Source organism: Herpailurus yagouaroundi, unplaced genomic scaffold, assembly GCF_014898765.1.
Source record: "Herpailurus yagouaroundi ecotype Mexico unplaced genomic scaffold, PumYag 77, whole genome shotgun sequence".
NCBI classification, from domain to species: Eukaryota; Metazoa; Chordata; class Mammalia; order Carnivora; family Felidae; genus Herpailurus; species Herpailurus yagouaroundi.
Window position 1 is genome coordinate 958,558 of NW_024412388.1, and position 16,772 is coordinate 975,329.

The 16,772-nt window shown below is 55.2% G+C and overlaps 1 protein-coding gene across 1 annotated transcript in view; it reads left to right on the forward strand.

The window, feature by feature from the left end:
* The first annotated feature begins 227 nt into the window (after positions 1-227).
* Positions 228-16,772, forward strand: part of PRKCZ (protein kinase C zeta) — an 80,840-nt gene continuing 64,295 nt past the window's right edge. The window contains exon 1 of the mRNA XM_040458784.1: positions 228-323. Within this exon, the coding sequence (XP_040314718.1) occupies positions 314-323 (10 nt within the window). The 5' untranslated portion in view covers positions 228-313. The remainder of the gene's footprint in view (positions 324-16,772) is intronic.

A 16,772-nucleotide genomic window follows, 5' to 3' on the forward strand; every position in this document is an offset into this window, starting at 1 on the left:
TCGTCCGGGCGACTCCAGTCCACCGTGACCGTGCGTGAGCGCCGCCGGCTGCTCCCTCCGCATCGCTGCGGGCGAGGGGTCCGCGGGGCCACCGCCCCCGGCCGCGGCCAGCACCTGCCTCCCCGCACCGGGCCCCGCAGGGCTGCTCCCGCTGTGCGTGCCCCTGCCGGTCCCGGCCCCGTGTTCGCGTTGACGACAGCGTCGTGTCGGAGCCTGGGCGGCCCGGCCGGTGTTGACGTGCCCGGCTCGCTCCAGCGGGGTCCTCGGGTGTCGGCGATGAGTGTGGGGCCAGCGTCCGGTTTTCCGTGCTGAGATGGTCGGAGGTAGACCCAGATGCGCCTAGGGGCTGCTCGGTTGCTGGTGGGGATGTGGGAACGGGGGTGATTTCTGACGTCCATTTTGCAAGGTGTTTTTGTAAAAAACAACAACAACAACAAAAAAAACCCAGAAAACAACCACAGCAGGCACCCCCCCCCCCTCCCTGGGGCTGGCAGGGAGCTGACGGCCTGGGGGGACGGGCTGCCGGGGTGGATGGGATGGCCCCTCGTGTGGACGGTGCCGGGGTGATGGGGAGGCCTCTGAGCAAGCCCACCCCTCCCCCAGGAGCAGGAGGGATCGTCTCTGTCCTGCCAGCCCGGGTCACAGGGGTAACTCGTTAGTTTTGGTCCTTGAATTAGGAAATTCAGGGTGTGCTGATGGGTGCGTGGGAGAGGAGAGGGAGCAGGGGTGTCGGCTCACGTGTGTGCTTGCCAATGAGGAGAAATTAGCTGTGTCATAGTTTCTTGGGATGTCTGGGACATCTTGGCCTCTTTCCTTCCGTGTGGTCACGTGCTGCTAGTGTGCGGCCGATGTGAACCCTCACGGTACTGACCCGTTGCAGGGGGACCCGGAGCTGGGCCTGAGCAGGTGGCTTCCGGGGCCTCAACAGGGTTTGGTCAGAGCCAAAGTGCAGGGACAGGTTGGGGGAGCAAACCCCCCAAAAGACCCCAGTGTGTGTTGCTGCCGTCAGAGGGGTCTGGGCTGCGTTTCACCTGTGTCTGTCCTGGTCAAATCCGCGTGGGGTCTCGTATCCCTCCTGTCTTAGCGCGTCAGCCGCCGACAAGGTGCCATCACAAAGTTCAGAGCCGCTGACAGTCATGAAAGGAGTTGTGTGTGCCGTTTGCCCAACTCTGCGGGGAGTGTGGTCCTGCTGACCTTCCAGACATCGGCTCTGGGCCGCCTGGACACCAGTCAGTCACCCAGAGCAGCCGAGAGCCCTGGACGGTTCCCTCCGCACGGTGGATGCCACCCTCAGTCCCTCCTGTCAGGTGTCACCGTGGTGCGGACGTGGGCTTGTCCGTAGTTCCAGTGGGCACTCCCTGTCCCCGAAGCCGTCCATATTTCTGCCTTGTCCCCTCTGCTGTTTGTGTAGTGGCAAAGGCCACATCTCGTCTGACCACCCAGATGTTACAGACTGAGCCCCTGTGGGTCGAGCCACCGGGTCGGAGCTCAGGGCGGCAGGTGCCTGGGGTCAGGCTCCAGACTCCTGAGGGTCCAAAGAGCAGGCCAAAGGGGTTTCCTTTCCCAGGACTGGGAGCTGTTTCAGGGACACGCTTTTCTGGGGAGAGGGGGAGCCAGCCCAGTCCTACTGAGGATAAACCTCTATTCCAGGTTTGACGTGTCTTTGGTGTTTATATCCAACGAACAAAGGTTTTGTGTTTTTTTTTTAATTTTTTAAATGTTTATTCATTTATGAGAGATGGAGAGAGATAGAGTGTGAGTGGGGGAGGGGCAGAGAGAGAGGGAGACACAGCATCCGAAGCAGCTCCAGGCTCTGAGCTGTCAGCGCAGGACCTGACGTGCCGACGTGGGGCTCGAACCCATGAACCGTGAGATCGTGACCTGAGCCGAAGTCAGACCCTTAACTGACTGAGCCACCCAGGCATCCCAAGAAAGTTTACTTTTTGTGCCTCCCCCTTCCTTGCTCACGGCAAAGAGGAGTTTAGGGGCCAGGGTCTGGGTGGGTCTGGCTGGTCTTGCTTAATTAATCCCTGCTGCCACAGGGCCTTTGCTTGTGCCGTTTCCCTTGCTCTTGCAGAGTGAGTGGCACTTAGGGCCACTGTCCCCACAACCACTGCCCCTAAGAGTTGGATGGGCCTTTTGTGTTCCTGTGGGGTCCCAGCTCTAGGCCCAGGGAGCCCACTCTGTAAGTGTGTGTTGCTTTATGGGAGGGACAGAAAAGCAAAGTAAGCCTTCTGAACCAATTTCTCATCCAGCGGTTGAGATTGTTTTTGGTAATAAAGTTACAGCACGGAAGACAGCGCCGCAAAACCCCCACAGGTGTATTTGGAGTGGCAGCTTATTTTTAGGATTATCCTAAATAGGTAGAGTAGGGCACTTCATCTACGACTGGTCTCTGTGTCTCCTTCTGTGTCTTTGAGGCCTCCAGGATGACCTGGCCGATTTGTCCCCACCCCAGGCAGCCGGACTGTGACCCGGCAGCTCTGCCACTTCCCCTGAGCAAGGTTCAGAACCTGGAGAGGCAGGAATGCCTAGCTGACAGCTAAGGAATCTTTCAAAGGCGCTCTGCGTGCAGTCGGACAGAGACGCCTGCTGACCCAGCCTCACGCTGCTGCCTGCGCGTTCGCTGGGTGAACGAGAGACAGTATCCACGATGTCGGTGGGTGGAGGGGACCCTGAATTTGTTTTATTGTTCAGTTTGGTGGTTTGAGTGTGTGTGTGTGTGTGTGTGTGTGTGTGTGTGTGTGTGTGTGTTTTCAGTTTGCTTTTTTGACTTCTCTTCTGGGAAATTTAAAATGATTTGATTTGTAGCAATATGGAGCGTCGCCAGGGTGAAGGGCCCCAGGTGGAGAGCGGGTGGGTGGTCGGCGCCCACCAGGGCTGCCTGTTCACTTGGCCCCTGATGGCACCCTGATGCCGTACCTCTGTTTACCCATTTGTGAGCTGGGATTGTGGAAGGAACTGAACAAAGTCACGTCGGGCGTAGGTTGGACGTGCCTTGTCTTGGTGAGGGAACCATGCCGTTACCGCTAAAGGCTTGTGTATAAAGTTTGTATTGTATGTTATTCTCATATTTTGGATTTGATTTTAGTTTGATATATTTCTGTCTTAAGGTGTTGAATAGTCCTTTGTGGTTTAAAAGGACAGAACAGTATCTCTGCCCCTCCCACCTCCTGGAGGAGCTCTTGGCATTTATTTCCAGATTTCTAAATAACACGTTTCTGCTGCTGTTTCTAGACTGTTCTGTTTGGGACATTACCTGTTCCCCTCTGTCTCTGGAATAGGTCAGTTCTCCCTTCTTCTGCCCTCAAAATAGTGTTAGATCACCATTGATTGTTTAATCACTGAGTGTTCACATTATGGCGGATTCCAAAGATAGTCATGAGCCACTAGAATTACATTTTTTTAGTACAACTTTTAGTTTTTCTTGGAAATAATCATTGCCTTTTTTTCATGGAGTTTTCTAGAAGTCTTATCTCAAATTTGCATGTAATTTTTCCAGCAGGGTAGCCCCCACCCCCTTGATGTCTGCACCATATCCCTTCTGGTGCCTCCAGGGCCTTGGCACAGTCTGTCCTGGGACCTCTTCTGCCATCATCCTGGGTAACCCCTTGCCCCTCTTCTTTGCCTGCTTCCTCCGTCCCTGGCCCCACCATCCCCTCTCTTGGCTTACTCTCTGGTTCAGACATCCTTCACAGACTTTCTGAGAAAGGCAGCCTGGAAGTAGATGTTTTGAGATCTGGTTTACAAGTGCTTTTGCGCTAACCGTACTTCTCATGATAGTTGAGCTAGGTATAGAATCCCGTATTGGAAACCGTTTTCCCCAAGCATTTTAATTTTTTTTTATCTATTTATTTTGAGCGAGAGCAAGAGCAAGCGGGGCAGGGACAGAGAGAGAGGGAGAGAGAGTATCCCAAGCAGGCCCCACACTCTCAGGGTGGAACCTGACAGGGGGGTCGATCTCACGAACCCTGAGATCATGACCTGAGCCAAAATCAAGAGTCAGACAACTTACTGACTGAGCCACCCAGGTGCCCCTTTCTCAGAGCTTTTTTAATGTTTATTCATTTTTGAGAGACAGAGCGCAAGCAGGGGAGGGGCAGAGAGAGAGGGAGACCCAGAATCTGAAGCAGGCTCCAGGCTCCAAGCTGTCAGCACAGAGTTCGACGCGGGGCTCAAACTCAAGGACTGCGAGATCATGACCTGAGCTGAAGTCGGATGCTTAACCGACTGAGCCCCCAGGCACCCCTTCCAGAGCTTTGAAGGGCTTGCACCAGCATCTTCTAGCTTCCAGTCCAATTGAGAAGTCAAGAGCCATTTTGACGTGTGTGTGTGTGTGTGTGTGTTTTCTCCTGAAAGTGTCTAGGACCTTTTCTTTGTCTTCAGTGTTTTCAGGTTTCATTATGATGTGTCTTGATGTGGCCTTTTTTGTCTCTTGTGCTGGGAAGTTCCCGTATGGAAACTGAAGCCTTTCAGGCATGGGAGGCTTTATTTATTTCGTTGATGATTTCCTCTCATGCTATCATCTTTTTCTGGAGCTACTGTGGGTCATTCATTGGCACTCTTAGACTGATCCTCTAATTTTCTTGTCTATTTTCCACTTCTAGGAGAAGTTTTATTTTCTAGGAGATATCTTCCATATTTCATGTCTTAACCATCTTTAAGTGTGTTGTCTTGTCCTTAGTTTTTAATTTCCAAGAGCTCTTTTTTGTGTCCTGAAAGTTTGTTTCTTTCTTTTTTTTTTCTGTTGTTGTTATTTTTTTAATAACAGGAGCAGAGCCTGACATAGGGCTCAATACCTCAAGCTGAAATCAGGAGTCAGATGCTCAACTGAGTTACCCACGTGCCCTCGAAAGTTCCTTTTTTTTAAAAATTTTTTTTTCAACGTTTATTTATTTTTGGGACAGAGAGAGACAGAGCATGAACGGGGGAGGGGCAGAGAGAGAGGGAGACACAGAATCGCAAACAGGCTCCAGGCTCTGAGCCATCAGCCCAGAGCCCGACGCGGGGCTCGAACTCACAGACCGCGAGATCGTGACCTGGCTGAAGTCGGACGCTTAACCGACTGCGCCACCCAGGTGCCCCGAAAGTTCCTTTTTAAAATAGTAACCTTCTCTTGTTTCAGAGGTGGGAGATCACATCATTTGTTTGAGGTTATTAATTATGGCAAGGGCCCCCATGATGTAATTGTGCACGTTCTCGAGCACTGTGCTGGTTCAAGGCTCCCACGTAGGAGCTGGAGTCACCCTCACGATGGCCCAGTGAAGGATACACTGTTGTCTCCATCCTGTGACAACGGCACCTGAGGCAGAGAGAGGTCAAGCGATTTTCCCCAATCACAGCCACACGGAACTGAGACTTGTGCCCCACGGCTGGGCCCGAGTTTATGCTCTTTGCTGCAGTGCAAGGGCCCACTCGGCCCCTTGGCAGCCACATGACCGAGGTCACAGCCCCGTCCACCCTGTGGTCCAGACCCTGGGCATGACTCCCCATCACCGCGAAGACTGGGGGAGTCAGGGCAGCGCGGTGTGAGCTCGGAGTGGTGACAGACAGGAATGACAGTTGTTCAGTCGAGTGAGTGGTGAAGTCTCGTCCGGTGTTTCGTTTGGCTCCCGACACGGCTCTGTTTCCGCCAAAGTTCTTTTCCTCCCTTCGTTTTGGCCTGGGAAGGTTTCCGCAGCCCCTGGGTGACCTTTCGTTGTCTGCCTGTGTTGACACGGGGGGCACTGCAGAGCTGGGGGAGGCCAGAGTAGGGTGGCCAGGGGGGCACCCTTCCTGGGCAGGGGCCGGGGTGCCCCACCTGGGTGAGGGGACGCCGCCATCCCCCAGGTTGAGCCCATGGTCCGCCCGCTGCGCCGGGTGAGGACGGGGCCTCCCCTTTAGAGGTTGGGAGCCTGCGCCGCAGGCACCCCACTCCCTGGCACGTGGAGCTTTGGACTCCCTGGCTTTTGGGGGGCTTTTTGGCGCCCCGTCCCGCCCGGTCGCCTGCTGACTGCCGGGCCCTCTGCGTTCCAGGTCCCCACATAGGGCTGCTCCTTCCTTTGCTGCTCCTTTTATCACTGTTTTCCTTCCTCTGGCTTTGCTCTTGGGAGGGAATGTGAGTAAATAGTCGTGTCCCTGCTGCTGTGTTTACCTGGACACCACCTAGATTATACCTTCCTGAGGCTAAATTACGCAGGAGGACTGGGGTCGGAGACGTCTTCACGACGGACGTGGGCGTGCGTGGATGCTGTGCATCATCAGCACGTCCCGAGGGCCCTGAATCACCACGGGACCAGGACGAGGCCAGGGCCTTCCAGGAGCGGCAGTGACTCATTTTCCTTTGTCGGCTGGTGGTGACTCTCACACCCCTGTCCCTGAGTGGATTTGAGAAGGTGCAGCTGGGTGGACACCCAGGTGTGTCGGCCACACGGGTGTGCGTGTGTGTGTGTGTGAATAGACTTTATTTTTTACAGCACTTGTGGATTTTCAGAGAACGCGGAAGGTAGCACAGAGTACCGTAGTTCTCCCATGACTGACGCCTGCGTTGGTGTGTATGTTGCAGGGAACTAACCAATTTCAATAGGTTACCGTTAGCTAAGGTCCACACTTCATCCAGATTTTCTTCATTTTCCTCCATATCCTCTTTCTGACCCCACATGACAGGCACTTAGCTCCCCCATCTCCGTGGGCTCCTCTGAGCTGTGACAGTTTCTCAGACTTTGCTTTTCCTGGATGACCGCGGCGTTTTTGACGGTTGCTGGTCAGGTGTTTTGCTGGTCACAGCGTCTCTTGATTTGTGTTTCTCGGGTGTTTTTCTCGTGGTTGGACCAGGGTGTGGGTTTTGGGGAGGAAACCCCAGAGGCGGAGCGTTCTCTCATCAAATCACCGGTCCCCACTCCCAACATGGCCTGTCGCTGTGCTGTGGCCCCGATCACCCGGCTGGGCTGTGTCTGCCGCCGACCCCGCTCCCTCTTGGGAGGGATGTCACTGCACGGTCCACACCTGAGGGCAGGGAGGCACACCCCCTCTCTGAGGGACGTCTGTATGAATTACCTGGGTTCCGCACCGAGGGTTGACTCTTGGCTCTGTTTATTTCTACACCAACATCTGTCTCGGTCAGTGTGGGCTCATGGGTGCGGGTGTCACAGCTGGCACTGTTCTCGTTGCTGTGAGTTGGCCCCGGGGAGCGACGAGGGCCTGGGAGGGTGCTCCTGCGGCCCCCAGGGGGCAGGCAAGGAGGGGGATCTGTGCGCCCCCTTCCAGCCAGGACGGAGGAGGAGCCGGGCCTGGACCCACAGGCCCAGACACACTGCCCAGTCGCCCGCCCCGGACACAGGCTCTCCCTCACGTCCCTTTACCTCTGGAGCTTCCCGGGGACACATGGCACTTTTTGCTTAGTCTCAGGAGACCAAGGCGGTGCCCTGATCAGCCTTCACGGTAGTTCAGTCCTGGGCAGAGCAGCTAAGCTTTGATGGGGACGCTTCTGCTTTGTAAGCCTGCTCACTTCTCTTCCATCGCGTGATTCTGTTCCACGGTGACATTAAAACAGGCTTGATCAAGGTTGTCGTGGTTCCAACTGAAGTCCCTAGCTGGACACTGCGTCGTTGCACCGGGGAAGGTGCTCCCACCTGCCCCACCCGTCCTGGGCGCCTTGTCTCCACTCCGGCGCTGTGCCTGTCATGAGGTGGAAGCGTGCGCGGCGGGGGCTTGGGGGGCTCCCCGAGCGGCCATTCAGGGCAGACTTGGTAACGTGCATCTTTCAAGCATCTGTCTGACCGTCTGCAGATCCGGTAATGCTTCGCTTACCTTAGCCAGGAAGGAACATGAACTGGTATGGAGACCACGGCTGATCATTTTGTGGATCTGAGATTAGTTGATCCTGTGATAGAAGCAGTGGTGTGCTGGGAACGTTCAGCCGCCCGCTCTCTGGGGAAAGGACAGGGCCGACCTGGTTTGTCTCTTTCCCTGTTGGTCGGGTATAGACACTCCCACCTGGACGGATTCCAAGCTACCACCAGGACTTCGCTGAAGGCACGATTGGCTCCTGAGAGCTGGGCACAGCCCTGCAGGTGTCCCTGGAGAGGGGCTTCCCCCGTCGAGAAGGAGGTCGGGGAGGTGACAGGTGACCAGGTCCTGGTGGGCTGGTCGCCGCAGCTCTGAAAAGGACACCTTTCCGATTGGCCCTGGGCTGTCCCCCTTCAGCGCAGGGCCCATAACGTGTGATGGCGGGCCTGGTGACAACAGCCTCTGGGGCAGCGCACCCTGGAGGCAGCGTTGGAGGGACAGCGCGCTATGTATGCATGCCGGCCTCTCACATCCCCTCCGCTCTCCTCTTTTCTCTCATGTCTTTTTTTTTGTTATTATTTTTTTAATGTTTATTTACCTTTGAGAGGCAGAGAAAGAGTGTGAGCAGGGGAGGGGCAGAGACAGAGGGGAGACAGAATCCAAAGCAGGCTCCAGGCTCCGAGCCGTCAGCACAGAGCCCGACGCGGGGCTCGAACCCACGAACCGTGAGATCGTGACCTGAGCTGAAGTCAGACGCTCAGCTGACTGAGCCCCCCAGGCGCCCCCTCCTTCTATCTTAACAGGGCTGCCGATGAAGTGACATGGAGATAGTGACACCAGTGCTACATGCTTCTGTCTCACCTCACTCTCTGGAAGCGTGTGGGCTTGGACTGGACCCTGCCCTGGGACCCTGGAGGGACAGGACTTAGGGAGAACGCGCTGTCTCGAGGGAGGGGCCGCGTGGACCCCTCCTTTCCAATTCCAGTCCCCGGCCCCGTTGGCCCACCTGCCGCCCTGGTCAGCAGCCGCAGCACCCTCCTCACACTCACGAAAACCTGAGGATCTGAGACCTTTGGATATGTGGTCTTCATCTAGCATTGACTGCATTTGAAACTTAAAAAGGGTAATAGTAATTCATTCAAGCATTTTAAGCCTGTTACATGTTAACATAAGGAATGTTAATGACAAAATTTAAATTTAATTCTAATGACTCCTGTCCAAAAAAACAAAACAAAACCTTGAGGGTGAGGGTGGCCACTCCACTGCCAACCTCGGTGATGTCGGGCGCCGTCGGGCGCGGGGCAGCCGGCTGGATACGCCCATCTGCTTCGAGGTCAGCCCTTCGCTGAAACGCAGGGGGAAAGTTAGCATATCAAACAATTTGGAGGGTTTTAATAGCCTTTTCAGATACACGTGCACAAAGTGGTTGTTTCTTACAGGTCAGTTGCCACGCGGACTCGGAAACTGAATCTTAGGTTAAAATCCTTCGGTCTGTCTTGATTTTAGGGTGTTCGTGACCCAAGCGTGCTTTGTGGCACCAGTCTCTGCTCGTCTGGTAACTTCCCTGAGCTGTGCGGCTCTCCCAGAGAGGCTCAGGGAACCCCTCCACCCTGTTGAGAGATTGAAGGAGGCAGAGACAGTCTAACTGTGGGGATAGCTTGTACCCAGGGCTCTCCAGCAGGGCTCCCGGCACCCTGGGGTCTGTCCCCGGGCCTCACCGGGCTTAGCCAGCTACCCCTGCCCCCCCCACCCCCCCGCCATGGTAGGACACGTGTGGCTGGCTGGTCTGCAGCCCTGCTGTCTGTGCTGAGGACATCCGGGGTCCACTACCTCTGGGTGGCAGAGTCAGGCCTGTATGGCTGCACTGCGTCACCAAGTGGAGGTCAGATGTGGGGCCAGGCACTGGAGGCGGGGCCTTTCACAGGTGTGGGGCTTGCACCCCACGGTGACCGGCCTGAGCCTGCTGTGGGCTCTCCCCACCCTGCCCTGTGAGTCTAGGTGGGGCTGGGCCAGCGATGAGGGAGCCAGGTGAGTGCACAGAGGTGCCCCCGGGCTGTCTGAACCAGCTCAGGTGGGCACTGCAGCGTGGCAGGAGGGCGGGGTCGTGGGAGTGTCAGGAAGGTCCTGAGGGAGAGGCAGGTCCTCCTCGCCGCGCCTGTGGGTCCTGCTAGCCTCCTGCCAGCCGGCCCTTAAATTTGTACTTCCTTGGATGGTGCTTTTCTAACGAAAACTTCATCGATGCTATTTTTGATTTTTGATTTTTTTTTTTTTTTTTTTTGCATATTTGAAGTGAAGATGAGGACTTGGAGTTGGCCTGTGTTCCCACAGCCTCTGGGGGTTCTTAGCCAACACCTGGGGCACCTTTGCGGTGGCATTTTGCCAGATGTGTCCGCAGACCTTCAGAACCGGGCTCCGAGGGGCGGCCATCCCTGTGGTCCTGCGGCCGGCCAGCGGCAGGGGCCGAAACCCCCAGTCTTCGCCAAACCAGGTTTTTGTTCATTGTACTTTTTTGAAAACACTTTAGTATCTGTAGATGCTCCCGGCCGATGCGCTGGTGGTTTCCATTCAAGCACGAGGGCCTCGCAGACGGTTTCGACATCGACTGGTGGCTTTGCCAGACTCAGGTGCTGGGATGCCGGGGACCCTTCCCCCGCACTGGCTGGCATCGTGCTGCGGGGAGAGCGCCTCCTCCCGAGCCTGGTTACAAAAACATGTGCAGGATTCACACGGACTGGAGGGTTTCCTAACACTCGAGTGTATGAAACTCCACTTGTGTTGTGATTGATACTCAGGCTCAAAGCCTCCCACATCCGACCGCGGGGTCAGCGGGCTCTGCGGGCTCTGACGTTTCCGAGTTTTTGAGCATTTTGCTGCTTCCTGGCCCAGTTGCTTCTGGGACCCCCACTCATTCCTCAGGCCAGCCCGGGGCGGTGTTCCTCAGGAAGCCCCCGACCCCACGCAGCCCCCAGCCCCAGCCCGCATAGGCAGACACGAGGGGTCCAGATCTGGTGGCCAGAGCCAAGGCCTCTGCGCGCGGGTCGGGGCTTCTGTGCCTCTGTTCCCTGCACTTTGTGTGCCCACCCGGGGCACACGTTTTCAGGGGTTGTCCCGGAGCTGGTGTCAGCCTGGCCATCGCTTGGGTTTATGTTTTTCCTGGTCGTGTAGTTTAGGGCATTTCTGGCATCCTTGTTTCTCATACGTGTGGGTTGTAGAAACCATTAACCTGATCCAGAAATAAAAACTGCATGAAAAGATTACTCAGTCCCCTTTAGGCGGTTCCGTCGCTCCCGTGTGTCTCTTCGTGAACACGGGAGCGTGAGTGCGTGTTCTCCTACGAAGGGTCTCTGTGTGTGTATGCCCTTGTTAATGTCTGACCCTCGCCCACCTTTTTAGTAATAGGATCATGTTTGTGTCTTTAGAAGGAGAACAGAGATCAAAGTAAATGATGAATTAAATACCGACGATCGCCACAAGTACCCCCAAATCCAGAAAAAGAACGCAACTTACACCCTGCAGTAAACACCCGCTGGGCACAATTCTAGACTTCTTTCTCGCCAGTATTTTTGAAGGGTCAACACTCGGCCTTCTCACGGCAGCTTTCCGGTATTTTCTATAGAGAAGCCTCAGTGACCGTTACCTCCATGCCCCTGTCCTTTGGTTGACAGAATTTTACTTCTTGGCCACTTACAAAATCCTTTCTTTTTCCAGCCTCCTAATTATTACTGGTTATGCCGCATAACTGTTGAGGATTGTTTTGAAATTTGGGGAGAATCTCAGCCCGTTGCTTTCGTCTGAGGTGGGTCGGGCCTCAGAGTGCTCTGGGTCCCCTTGTGGAGGACCAGCCTCACTGCTCTTTGGGGTGAGCTTGCCCCATTATGTTGTCGTCAGAGCCCTTGTTGGAGGCACCCATCGTGTGAACGTTACGTTCTCTGCACCCACGTCGTAAAGCCCTGCAGGTGTGTGAGGTGTCGGGCCCGATTTGGTGTCACCCGGCTGAGGACGGCCACCATGGGTGGTGCCGCTCCCGTGTTCTAGATCACGCCGCTCGCCGTCATCATTCGCTGTCCTTTTTCTTCAGAATAACTGCTTGTGCTTCGAAACCGGGAGGCAGGTGGGTGGCGATCGTTGGCCATGCAGAGCGTCTTGGCAGACAGCGAGATGCCCGCATCCCGCCACCCTCCCCACACGCGTCTTCCCTGGTAATTATGGTTTTAAAAACTCACCTGATATAAAATTTACCACTTAACCTTTTTTATTACTTACTTATTATTTATTTACTTGCTTGTTTGTTATTAAGTAGGCTCTGTGCCCAGCATGGAGCCCGAAGGGGAGCTTGAACTTAACAACCCTGAGGTCCAGACCCAAGCCAAGATCAAGAGTCAGTCGCTTAACCGGCTGGGCCACCCAGGCGCCCCTCACTTAATCTTTTTTAAATGATTCTTTTGATGAAGCTTTTATTGTTTTAGAGCTATTTCGGTTCGCAGAGCAATTGTTCCCGTATGTCTCCAGCACCCACACACGCACAGCCTGCCCCACTGTCTGAGCCTCCGCGACCGTCCATGAGCCTGTAGGGACCTGTTACATCACCATCCACAGTTAACGTTGGGGCTACTCTCGGCGTCGTACGATGTGAGGGTTGACACATTGTGAAGACATGTGTCCACCATCGTGGTATCTTACAGGGACTTCGCTGCCCTGTAAGTTCTCCACCTGCTTACCCCTCCCTCCCCCAATCCCTGGCCACCACTGATCGATCTCTTTACCGTCTCCATGGTTTTGCCTTTTCCAGAACGTCATGTAGTTGGAATCCTACAGTGTGTAGCCTTCAGATTGGCTCCTTTCACTTAGTGACATGCATTCAAGGCTCCTCTGTGTTTTCATGGCTTGAGAGCTCATTTGTTGTTGGTGCTGAATAACACCCATTGTCTGAGTGTGCCGCAGTTAATTTATCCATCACCTGCTGAAAGATGTTGTGGTTGGTTCCAAGTTTGGGCAGTGATCAGCGAAGCTGCTGTAGGCCTCCGTGTGCCGGGTTCCATGTGGACGGAAGCGTTCAGTTCCTTTGGGTAAATCCTGAGGAGTGTGACCGCTGGATCGCATGGAAAGAGTATGTTCAGCTTTGTTGATGTTTCTGTATTTTTGAGAAAGAGAGAGAGCGAGCGGGCGTGAGCGAGCATGAGTGGGGGAGGGGCAGAGAGAGAGGGAGACACAGAATCTGAAACAGGCTCCAGGCTCTGAGCTGTCAGCACAGAGCCCGACGCGGGGCTCGAACTCACAAACCGTGAGATCATGACCTGAGCCCAAGTCGGACGTTAACTGACTGAGCCCCCAGGCGCCCCTAGTTCATTTTTGTAAACAATTTTTTAATGTTTCATTTTTGAGAGAGAGAGAGAGAGAAAAAAAAGAGAGAGTGGGGGAGGGGCAGAGAGCAAGGGAGACACAGCATCCGAAACAGGCTCCAGGCTCTGAGCTGTCAGCACAGAGCCTGACGTGGGGCTCGAACTCACCGACTGTGAGATCATGACCTGAGCTGAAGTCGGACGCTTCACCGACTGAGCCGCCCGGGCGCCCCACGTCCAACTTTCCATGAAACCGCCAAACCGGTCCCCAGAATGGCTGCAGCGTGTCGCGTTCCCACTGGCAGTGACGCTTCTGCTCCTCGTGGTCCCAGGTTTTGGTGTGAGAGCTCTGGAATTTGGTCATTCTCGCAGGCACGGCTTAGCCATCTCGGTTCAGAGGCGTTGGCTGTGTGTGCGACGGACCTAGAGCGCTTTCTCCTGGGCCCCAGCACGCGGGAGCCCTGGCGGGCGGGGCTGAGGCGGCTTTGTCCCCGTGCGGACAGCTGGGAAGAGGCCAGCCCCGCGGACAGAGCCGACCGCCGGCACCTGTGGACGGCGTGCCGCGCTGCCGGGTGGCCCTCACGGCCAAGGCGCCTCTGGGGAGGCCTCCGCTCGCGGGGGTGTCGATGGCACCCTCGTTTCTGCAGGGCCTTTTTTGGGCCTTATCCCCCGTGCGGAAGGTGTTGATGTCGCGTCTCCCCAGGAGCAAAACAAGGTATCCGAGCGGTGTGTTATGTGGTCAGAGGGATGCACCGTGACCGGAAGAAGCTGGGAGGGGCTTTCTTCCGTCGTGTGAGGGGGGACAGGGTCTTGCAGGTGGCCGGCCGGCTCAGCTCGGGCGCGGGGCGCGGAGCCCCGTCCCGCCTCGAGGTGGGGCCCAGGGACAGGCGTGAGGGGCAGGCTGCCTGGTGACTGGCACGTGTCGGCCGCCTGGACGCTTGGTGTGAGGGCGTCCTTTGTTCGGGCCGAGCAGGGCTGGCTCTGAATAGCTGCTTTCTCTGCCCACCCCGGGAGGGGGCGGGGGGCGCTTCGCCGGAGATGCCATCCAGGTTCTGCTGCCTCGCCCTGGGTGACCTGGGAAGGTCACTCTCCTGTTTCCTCGTCTGCCTGGCCCAGGCTCCGCTTCCCTCCGCCCGGACGGCCGTCCTCGGGGTCTGTCTGCCTCCCCCAGTCCCTGTACTGTCTCCCTGTGTGCTTCCACCCCTCCCCCTCTCCCCGTCCCCTCTTCCCCTCCCCCATCCTTCTCTCCACCCCTCCCCCTCTCCCCTCCCCTTTCCCCCTCCCCCATCCTCCTCACCACCCCTCCCCATCCCCCTACCCCCTCTCCTCTCCCCTCCCTCATCCTCTCCGCCCCTCCCCCTTCCCCATTCCCCTCCTTCCCTCCTCCTGCATCCTTTCCTCCAACCCTCCCCCTTCCCCCTCCCCCTTCCCTCTTCCCCTCTCTACCCGTCCCTCCCCCATCCCCTTCTCCCCATCCCCCTTCCACACCATCCTTCCCTCCCCAGTCTCTGCTCAAAGGCCTCCCCCTACACGAAAGCTCACCCCACCCTTGTGGCCCCCATGGGCGTTTACGAAACAAATTTCAGTGAAGCTGTCCCTCAGTACAGCAATGGATCTCATGACTCAACTCCCCCTGCTCCCGTCGAGGGGGTTCCCAAAGGTCCCCATATCCCGGGACTGGTGGGGGGTGGGGAGGCTGCGTCGTTGGCACTGCCTGCGGCCTGCGTGGAATGTCACCTCCCCTCTCTGGGTCAGGCTGCGGGAACCCTGAGCAGCCTGGGGTCACATGTACAGCTCAGCTGTCTGGGAGCCGTCACAGTATCTCCCCCCAGCAGGGACTGTCTCCGGAGGGACAGTGGTGACCGCGAGTGGGCGCGTTGGCAGAAAGGATGCGACCCACAGTGCTTCTCGGGGCCATGGGGGGGGGGGGGCAGTTCACATGGAGAAACGAAGCTCTGAGTGTTCATCGCATGCGGGTCCCTGTCCCCGTGTCTGTGGTTCTGTTCTTGAGACCTGGTGTGACCAGAGTGACGGCCTTTGCCTCCTAGCATCAGGGGAAGGGTCTCAGACAGAGCCCATCCATGACGCCAGTGACCTGGCTGTGGGAGGAACTGTCATTTTTGCTTTTAACATTTAGCTTGTTTTTGGACTTTTTTCCATACAAATATTTTAACCATATTAATTTAACTTTCTGTACAGTTTGCAGAACCTCATTTTTCTTGGTATGATGATCTGAGATATTATTGAGTTACACTTAGTGAATACCACTTTCAAAACCTGCCAAATGTACCACGATTTGGGTATTTTATTTTATTTTATTTTTTTAATTTTTTTAAATGTTTGTTTATTTTTGAGACAGAGAGACAGAGCATGAATGGGGGAGGGTCAGAGAGAGAGGGAGACACAGAATCCGAAACAGGCTCCAGGCTCTGAGCCGTCAGCACAGAGCCCGACGCGGGGCTCGAACTCACGGACCGTGAGATCATGACCTGAGCCGAAGTCAGGCGCTTAACCGACTGAGCCACCCAGGCACCCCAGTTTTATTTTGTTTTTAAAGTTTATTTATTTGAGAGGGAGGGAAAGTATGAGTCGGGGGCAGGGGGGGTAGAGAATCCCAAGCAGGCTCTGCACTGAGCCTGACATGAGCTCGAACCCACAAACTGTGAGATCATGCCTTGAGCCAAAACCAAGAGTCAGATGCTTAACTGACTGAGCCACCCAGGTGCCTTGATATGGATATATTTAAATAATGGTCAGACAATTATGGCTCACCATTGTTTTTTGTGGTGCTTTTAATTGTAGCAAAACACACATGATATAAAACATACCATTGTAACCATTTTTAAGTACATTCCCATTGCTGTGCACCCAGCCCCACCATCCATGTCTAGAACTTTCCATCTTCCCAAACTGAGACTCCGCCCCCATTAAACAGTACCTCCGTCACCCCGCGTGCCCCCGCCCCCTGTCTCTTCTGGATTTGCCAACTCTGTAAGTAGAGTCACACAGTATTTGTCCTTTTGTGACTGGCTTTCCTCGCTCAGCGTTCTGTCCTCAAGACTCATTGATGTTGTAGCAGGTGCTGGAATTCCCTTTTTTAAGGCTGAATAATATTCCACATTATGTTTATGCCACATTTGGTTTATCCATTCATCCATTGGGACACCTGGGCTGCTGCCACCTGTTGGCTGCTGTGAACACAGGGGTACAGATGTCCCCTTAAGACCCTGCTCTCTGTTCTTTGGGGCACATGCCCAGAAGTGGCGTTGCTGGATCATAGGGTAATTCTGTTTTTGTTTTTATTATTATTTTTTATAAATGTTTATTTATTTTGAGAGAGAGAGAGGGGGAGACAATGAGCAGGAGGAGGGGCAGAGACAGAGGGAGAGAGAGAATCCCAAGCAGGCTGTGTGCTCGGCACAGAGCCAGATGTGGGGCTCGATCTCATGAACCATGAGATCGTGACCTGAGTGGAAATCAAGAGTCAAACTCTCGACAGACTGAGCCACCCAGGTGCTTTTAAATTTTTAATTTATTTAAAGCTGAACTCTTTTCCACAGAGGCTACGCTATCTTGCACTCCCACTCACAGTGTTCAGAGTTCCGGGTTCTCCATATTTTCAGGAACACAGTTATTTGCTGTGCATTTATAGTAGCCACTGTAATG